At 38.6% G+C, this 9589-nt stretch overlaps 1 protein-coding gene and 1 pseudogene across 1 annotated transcript; both read left to right on the forward strand.

The window, feature by feature from the left end:
* The first annotated feature begins 2484 nt into the window (after positions 1-2484).
* On the forward strand, positions 2485-3369 carry LOC137943570 (uncharacterized). Its single transcript, XM_068789055.1, has 2 exons — positions 2485-3015; positions 3226-3369. Exons 1-2 carry the CDS (start codon positions 2485-2487, stop codon positions 3367-3369), a joined length of 675 nt encoding a protein of 224 aa, XP_068645156.1.
* A 3980-nt stretch (positions 3370-7349) lies between these two features.
* On the forward strand, positions 7350-8305 carry LOC137943571 (cathepsin B-like protease 3; annotated as a pseudogene).
* Positions 8306-9589: the final 1284 nt, after the last annotated feature.

A 9589-nucleotide genomic window follows, 5' to 3' on the forward strand; every position in this document is an offset into this window, starting at 1 on the left:
GTTATTATGTTCTTATATCATTTTACTGATATTTTTATAATAACAAATAAATAATGATTTTAGAAATTATTATTATTATTTTAATAACTTAAAGCTTAATAGTATATAATAATAGGAGAAGTTTGGGGCCCAAAATAGAATCCGACTAAGCACACCATGCAAGCTTATGTCAACCCCTCACCACAGTCTCTAATTATAAAATTTTCATTTGTAATTAATAAATAATAGACTCTCTCCCTTGTCCCAAATCCCAATTATTTTTCTAAAATTATTTTATCTTTATTTAATTTATAAATTCAGCCATTCACAAATTTCACCCTTTTTTTCTAACCCTTTTCTCTAGACGAGTGACCCTTTATGAATTTTCATGTTGCAGAAAAATAGAAAATTTAACATCATAGCTCTAATCATCCCAAAGCAAGAATCAAGTTCTAATCCACTAAAGATTTAGTTTTTGGAGATATCCTTTTAGATCTATTTCAAGTTTCTTCGTTATGAAAAGTGCTTCTTGCCTGATTCAATGTTAGACAAACAATAAAGAAGAAAATTTTGAAGTCCAAGATAATTAGTCTCTTTAGAAAAAAAAAATTTTTAGAGTGTAAAATTGCAAAATTCTTATTGACATTATAAAATAATAAAACTTAATTATTAGTTTATATAATTGAATTTAAAAGATACTTAACATAAAATATTATACATATAAATAAATAAAATTTAATAATTAAATTTATTTTGAAGTTATTATTTCTATCAATTTTAACATTTAATAACAACTTGTGTTTAATTAATATATTTAAAATATTTAAGTAAAACATGATTATATTTGATTCTAATGTAAGAAGATGTAAAATTAAATATATTTATAAATTCCAACTCTAATTATAAACTAATTTTCGTAATAGGTTATAATATAAAATAAATAATTTATAAACTAAAATATTTAAAATTTTAAAAAATATTACTATTTATTTTTATTAGTTATAAACTGAAATAATTTTATTAACAATTTAAAACAATAGATATATACTTATATTAACATTTTTAACAAATAAAACTATTTTTAAAAATTATTATATTTATATTATAATTTTATTTTCATATTATAGAAGATTCTATAAGAGTAAAGAATTTACTAGTATTTAAAATGAAAACACTCCATTACTTAAATGATATAAATACAAACATTTAGTTGAACTAATTGACTAAATTTATAATATTATATTTTTTAACTTATTACTATCATATTAATTTAAGTAAATGAGTGTGCTAATTTAAATAAAGTGGAATATATTTAACTTTAAACCAATAAATTTACTAATTTAAGTTAGAAATATAACTTATCCTGAAATTATTATTATCGAAATTTAGATTCAAATTTTCTTATTAAATTAATGATTACTATAGTTATTATCTTCATATATTATTTTACTGATTTTTTTAATAATAAATAATTAATAATTTTAAATTTATTTTTATTATTTTAATAACTTAAAGCCTAATAGTATATAATAATAGGGGAAGTTTGCCGCCCAAAATGGAATCTGACTAAGCACACCACGCAAGCTTATGTCAACCCTTCACCACAATCTCTAATTATAAAATTATCATTTATAATTAATAACTAATAGACTCTCTCTCTAGTCACCATTCCCAACTATTTTTATAAAATTATTTTATGTTTACTTAATTTATAAATTCAGTCGTTCACAAATTTTACCCTTTCTTTCTAGCCCTTTTTCTCTAGATGAGTCAGCATTTATGCATTTTCTTGTTACAAAAAAAATAGAAAATTTTACATCATAGCTCTAATCATCCCAAAGCGATAACTAACTTTTGATTCAGTACGGATTTAGTTTTTGGGGATACCCTTTTGGATATATTTCAAGTTTCTTTGTTTTGAGCAATACTTCTTGTCTAATTCAATGTCACACAACCAACCAAACAAAAACATTTTATATACAGGATAAGTAGTCTCTCTAGAAAAAAAATATTTTTGGAGTGTAAAATTTTAGAATTCTAATAGACTTTATAAAATAATAAAAGATAACTATTATTTTAAATCATTGAATTTAAAAGATACTTTACATTAAATATTATACATATAATTAAAAATTTATTTAGAAGTTAATATTTGTATCGATTTTAATATTTTATAATAACTTGTATTTAATTAATATATTTAAATTATTTAAGTAAAACATGATTATATTTGATTCTAAAGTAAATAGGTGTAAAATTAAATAAATTTGTCCTTTCCAACTTTAATTATAAACTAATTTTAGAATACCGTGGAGGGAAATCGACGACACACTAATTCTGCAATTTCCGCCATTAATAATACTTTCCACACACCTACTCCAGTGAGTGGAGGAAGGCTTTGCTCGGGGTCCTACACCGCCGGGCAGTTCCACACTTCTGGCCGAGCACCTCCCTCCCCACCCGCCCCCACCCCCACCACAACTGCGCCACCAACCTCCGATAGCCATGGGACCTCACACACCAGGCCACAATAGGGTTCCAAGGTATGCCAAGCTGGATTTTCCTACCTATGATGGGTCTACGGATCCTTTGATCTGGTTACACCGGTGTGACCAGTTCTTTTACAATCAAAGAACGCATAATGAGGACCACTTCCATTTAGCTGCATTCCATATGCTTGATGAAGCGCTCCTATGGTATCACCAAATTAATTCGGAGCACCATGTTCTTGATTGGTATTTATGTAAAGAATATTGCATATTGAGGTTTGGCCCCCCTGCTCGTAGCAACCCTTTGGGGGATATGGTGAATTTCAAACAAACCGGGACAATTGAATCGTATCAGAAACAATTTCAGGAACGTCTGGCCTGTGCCAGTCGATTTGTGAGTCCTTCGCAATATGTGAACTTATTTACTGTCGGGTTAATGGAGGCCTTGCGTCTGGAAGTAGAATTGCATGACCCTCAAGACCTGGTCCATGCTATGAACCTCGCCAGGACTATAGGTGCCAAACAGCGTGTAAGAAAGGAGTCTCTGGTCAGATGACCCTCTTGGCCAAGTTGGGCGCCCACCATTGCCCCCTCATCCTATTCAGGGACTCCACGTTCTAGGCAAAATTCAGCACCACGTGCTGACAATTCTCCTACCATGCTTCCAGCTCAATACATTTGTCGCCTGTCTAGACTTGAGATGGAACAACGCCGAGCCAAGGGGCTATGTTATAACTGTGATGAACAATATGTCCAGGGTCACCAATGCAAACGTTTATTTAGGTATGATCCACCGTTGGAAGATAGTGTTGAGGCTGAACAGGATGAACCAGTCATTTCTGTCCATGCTATGATTGGCATGCACATCTCCAACACAATGAAAGTCTATGCGGGTTTATAACATCTGCAGTTACTGGCCTTAGTAGATTCAGGCAACACTCACAATTTCATAAGTGAGCCAGCCGCACAACAACTTCGATTGCTGATTAAAAATAACACGGGCATTTCAGTCTCAGTGGCCAATGGGGCAAAAATTTCAAGTGCAAGCATTTCTCCCTCAACGGACTTTTGTATTGAAGAGCATTCATTCGTAGTAGATTTTATGGTCATTCCCCTGGCTGGGTTTGACTTGGTCCTGGACATTAAATGGCTCCAGACGTTGGGGCCCGTCTTGTGGATTTCAAGGCGCTCACCATGACATTTACGGCCGACCAGCATCAGATTACACTACATGGCACACATTCTCCCATGCCATGTACTCTTCAAGAAATTCAAGTCCAGGACGCAGATACCTATAAGTTAAATGCTTTACTTATAGAATTTGGTGACTTATTTCATGCCCCTACTGCACTTCCACCTATCCGCCATTGTGATCATCGTATCCAATTGAAATTGGGTACTGAACCAGTAGTGGTTCGCCCTTACCGCTACCCATACTTACAAAAAGATGAAATTGAGCGCCAGTGCTTGACTATGCTCACCCAAGGGATTATTCAGCCCAGCAAGTCTCCATTTTCTTCACTAGTGTTACTCGTCAAGAGAGGTTTTGTGTTGACTACAGAGAGTTCAATGCTCATACCATTAAAGATAAATTTTCCATTCTAGTGGTTGATGAACTATTAGATGAATTGCATGGTGCCAACTTATTCACCAAACTGGATTTGAAATCAGGATATCACCAGATTTGAGTTCACTCTTCTGACGTGGAGAAGACAGCATTCCGGACGCACCATGGGCATTTCGAGTTTTTAGTCATGCCATTTGGTCTCTCCAACGCACCCTCCACCTTCCAAGCCCTCATGAATGAGGTATTTCGTTCTATCTTAAGGAAGTTTGTTCTTGTCTTTTTTTATGATATCCTGGTTTATAGTCAGCACTAGGACGAGCACCTTCAACATCTGTGCCAAGTGTTCACTATCTTACGCTCCCATCATTTGGTTCTCAACCAATCCAAATGTTCCATGAAAACGTCAGAGGTAGCATATCTGAGCCACGTTATCTTAGCATCTGGCGTGAAGGTAGACCATAGTAAAATTCAGGCAGTGGTCAATTGGCCTACTCCCACATCAGTCTCAGTGTTACGGGGATTCTTGGGACTAGCAGGTTACTACAGGAAATTCATTTGTAACTACAGTCAGCTTGCAGCTCCGATCAATAATCTTCTTAAGCGCAATGCTTTTATTTGGTCAGAGGCAGCAACTTCGTCTTTTGAAAATTTGAAGACAACTTTATCATCTGCACCGGTACTTCAGCTGCCCAACTTTGATGAATTATTTTTTATTGAATGTGATGCATCTAGAGGGGGTATTGGCACGGTATTACAGCAGCACGACCACCCCATAGGTTATTTTAGAAGGCAACTCGGCCAACATCACCACAAATTGGCTTCCTATGAAAGGGAACTGATAGGCTTAGCCAAAGCCATTCAGCACTGGAGGCCCTACCTCTGGGGGTGCCCCTTTATTATCCGGACCGATCATTGTAGTTTAAAGTACTTACTCGAGCAGTGTCTCACCACGTCCCCACAACAACATTGGTTGAGCAAATTGATGAGACTTGATTTTAAGGTCGAGTATAAACCTGGCCACCTCAACATTGGGGCAGATGCATTGTCCCTTAGGGATGCATGAGCCTCAGCTACACGCTATCAGTCAACCCAGATTTATTTTGCTGGACTCTATTCGGGATGAAACACACGCAACACCCTGTTATGAATATAATAACATTATTATTTTATTAATTTTATTTTATTTACTTTATTTTATTTCAGTTTAGGCCATGGGAGTATTTTTGGGAATATTTTATTTATAGGGATATTTTTGTAATATTTTATATTAAACCCTAACAGGGTGAACCCTATTTAAGGGGTAAGAGTAATGAGAAAGACAAACATTGAGAATTAGGTTAAATCTAGCGTAAACAGGCTTGAGATCACCTTCTTGATCTCAAGGTTAGGGTTTTCCTAAAAAACCCACGTATTCTCTCATCCTTCATTGACCTTCGTCTTCCCCATGTCTTCCTACTATCCCTACAGTAATACATGGAAGACCCGTGGCAGATTCCAGATCCTCCCAAAGAATCCTTGTGTCAGATCTAGGACCGTAACAACTGGTATCAGAGCGGGAACACAATAGGTTATTCCCCAGAAGAATGGATGGCGATGCATAGAGAAATATCCCTAGAAGAATGGATAGCGATGCACAGATAAATTAGCGAAATGTGGTGGATTGGTATTGAAGAGAAAAAAATACAAGAATGGCGTGCAGCCTACATGAAATTTTTTCGTGTGACGAAGCAATTGGCTCCCGCAGAAAAAGTCACACGACCTCAAATATCTGACCATGAAATATGCACACAAGAGGTAGCAGAAGCTATCTAGGATGGGCAAAACGGCCAATGGCCAGAAAATTCAAAGATTTTGTCTTCTTTACTGGCCGACGTCCCTGCAGAAGAGATAGACGCTGTTTTAGACGAGCAGAAAGGCCATGCCTCAGAAACTTTCAAAATTTCCCCACAGGGAGACCCAAAGCCGCATAACAGGGACCAAGATTTGGGGCATTTGGTAGGATTTTCTATCAAAACGTCGTCGGTGGCTGACGATACTGGTGGGACCCAAATCCAACTAAGGGGGCCTCAAAAATCTCCAAGAAGGACCCTGGAAATCAGAAATCGGAGGGGTATGCGACCAAAACCCATGGGTAAGGGTTGATTTGGGTTCATCCTCAACAAACCCCTCCTCACGGCCAGCAGAAGTGATTCGTCCGACAAGGAGTTGTTTCTGAGAGCCCTAGGTCTCGGGAAATACCCAAGAAGCAAAGCCCCAAAGTGCTGCCCTTCGCCACTGGACACGGAGGAGGCTCTGTCAGCATTGTCAGACACAACTCTGGTGGGATTCGACTTCCGTCCACCACCTCCCACTCCCAATCCACCTCTCGACAGAACAAAGCAAACCCTCGTTCCAAATTTGGGGGGGGGGGGGGGGGGGGGGGGCGCGGCATGTGTATCATATTTTTTTTTTTTTTGAGGGGCTTTGTTTTTCTATGGATGAGCAGAATACCTGTGTGGATGTGGATCTTCGAATTGCAGCTGTGGGGTTTAATTTTCTAGATCCCCTGTATGCTGTTCGGCCACGAACCTCAATTTCGAATTTTTCCTGGTGAGTTTCTGTTCCGGGAAGCAGAGAAACACATCCGGCATCGTCTTGACAAACTTACAGCTGGTGTGTATGAATTCCGAGAGGGAAATTTTTTGGGGATGCCGAGAACGATGGCAAAAAATTTTTGGATGTCGTTTTCTTCTTCTCCTGCTGAGACCAGCAGCAGAGTTCTTGTCTATCATTCAATTAGCAACGTTGTGTTTAATTTTGTGGATGAATTGTCTGCTGTTCTTACCGTTGAGGGCCTTCATGAACAAAACATTGATGACAAGGAGGGGGATTTTGGGAAGGCTCTGAAGAACTCAGCAAGGGAGATGGGAGTGAAGGGAGATGCCAAGGTAACAACCCAGGCCTTGCACGAGATATTCAAGGATCCATTGGAAATATGTGTGAAGGATGGAGATCTGAGTGGTGTTATGTGTTCTTATAATCACATCAATGGTGTTCCCTCTTGTTCTGATGATAGGCTCTTATATATAACCGTTAGAGGAGAATGGGCTCTTCATGGATACATTGTTGCCGACTGTGATTCACTTGAAGTCATGCACCGTGGTCACAACTGGCTGAATGATGAACCAGAAGATGCAGTAGCACAAACCTTAGAAGCTGGTTTGGATCTGGATTGTGGCGTTTATTACACCAACTACGCCTTCCCTGCTGTCTAGAATGGCAGAGTCTGGGAAACAAAAGTGGACAAGGCCTTGAGAAATCTCTTTGTTGTTCTAATGAGGCTTGGCTTCTTTGATGGAAGCCCAGATGGTTACGATTCCCTTGGGAAAGAGGATGTTTGCCCCATAGATCATATCGAGCTTGCTGCTAAGGCTGTTAGGGAAGGAATTGTCTTGCTCCAGAATAACCATTCACTCCCTTGGAACCATCAGAAGATGAATTCAGCAAGGGAGATGGAGTTGGAGGGACGGTTTACTGTCATGATAGTCAGATTCTGCTCAGATTTTGCTGCAAAATTTGAGGAGTATATGATTGATGCTCAGGGACACTGTGGCTCTTGTTGGGCATTTGGTGCCGTAGAATCGCTATCAGATTGATGTTGCATCCATCTTACTATGAACATTTCCCTATCTGTGAACGATGCATTAGCATGCTGTGGTTTTACGTGTGGATATGGTTGTGATGGGGGCTATCCTTATCGTGCATGGCAGTACTTTGTTCTGAATGGAGTAGTTACCTAAGAGAGTGACCCTTATTTTGATGACATTGGTTGTGGACATCCGGGTTGTGAACCCGTGTATTCCACCCCCTAAGTGTGCAAAAAGGTGTGCTGTGAAGGACATGCTCTGGCAAGAGTCTTAAGCACTACAGTGTTGAGGCCTACAGAATCAGTTCAGCTCCTTCAGACCTCATGGCTGAGGGTTATGTCAATGGTCCTGTGGAGGTCGCTTTTACTGTATATGAAGACTTCGCACACTACAAAACTGGAATTTAAAAGCACATTACAGGCGGTGAAATGGGTAGGCCGTGCAACTTTCCCAATGGGGGACATTGTAAGAATCTTGCTCCTGAGTATGAGAAAGCTGCATCTGTATTGAGCAGCTGTGACCCTCCAGTTGCTCTCGCTAAGGTTGATGCCAATGAAGAGACAAACAAAGAGCTTGCACGTCTGTATGATGTGAAGGGTTTTTCCCACACTTCAGATTCTGCGCAATGGAGGGAAGACTATTGATGATTCCAAAGGTCCCAGGGATTCTGATGGGATTATAGCATCTCTCAAGAAACAAGTGGGCCCTGCAGCCACTGAAATTAAATCTGCAGAACATGTTGGTGACATCATCGATGAGGTAATGATAACTATTGTTGGGATTTTTCCTTACTTCACAGGTGCGGACTATGAAAACTTCCCAGCTTTAGCTGAAGGTGATGGCATAGGCTTTCTTTTAGGTGAGGTTGCAGCAGCCCAAGGTGCCTTCCAGTATTTTGGCCTTAAAGAGGCCCAGGTGCCTCTCATTATCATACAATATGAAGAGGGCCAGAAATTCCTCAGAGCAAAGTTGGAGCCTGACCACTTTCCTTCTTGGTTGACAGTATACACAGAAGGTAAACTTGAGCCATTTAGCATATCAGCGCCTATTCCAGAATTTAATAGTGCATCAGTCCAGGTTTTGTTGCTGCTAGCCTCCAAGAGATGGTTCTAAACTCTGGGTACAGTGTTTTGTTGAAGTTTTCTGCACCATGGTGTGGGCATTGCCAGAAACTACTGCCTATACTGGATGAAGTGGCTGTCTCCTTTCAAAATGACAAGGATGTTCTTAGTGCCAAAATTGATGTCACTGCAAATGATATCCCAACTAGTACCTTTGGTGTGAAGGGCTACCCTACTTTGTACTTCTTGTCCTCTAGTGGCAAAATATCACAGTACGTGGGGAACAGATCAACGGAAGATATTTTTGACTTCATTCAGACGAATAAAGATCTGGCTGTAGAACAAGATGCTGCCACAGACCCTACTTTCGAACTTGAGGACAAGGTCGTTCTTCCAGGGTGGTGTAATGTTATGAACACAATAATATTATTATTTTATTTTTTTCTTTAATTTACTTTATTTTATTTCAATTTAGGCCATAGGGGTATTTTTTGGAATATTTTATTTATAGGGGTATTTTTGTAATATGTTATATTAAACCCTAACAGGGTGAACCCTATTTAAGGGGTAAGAGTAATGAGAAAGACAAGCATTGAGAATTAGGTTAAATCTAGCGTAAAGAGGCTTGAGATCACCTTCTTGATCTCGAGGTTAGGGTTTTCCTAAAAAACCTACATATTCTCTCATCCTCAATTGATCTTCATCTTCCCCATGTCTTCTTACTATCCCTACAGTAATGCATGGAAGACCCGTAACCCGTGGCAGATCCCAGATCCTCCCATAGAATCTTTGTGTCAAATCCGGGACTGGAACACCCCGAGCTCCTTTAGCTATATCATAATATTGAACAGAACAAAATGGATAGCA

Source organism: Aristolochia californica, unplaced genomic scaffold (assembly GCF_029961685.1).
Source record: "Aristolochia californica isolate CCGP_79_NKW_82.1479 unplaced genomic scaffold, dmAriCali1.0.hap1 SCAF_11, whole genome shotgun sequence".
NCBI lineage: Eukaryota > Viridiplantae > Streptophyta > Magnoliopsida > Piperales > Aristolochiaceae > Aristolochia > Aristolochia californica.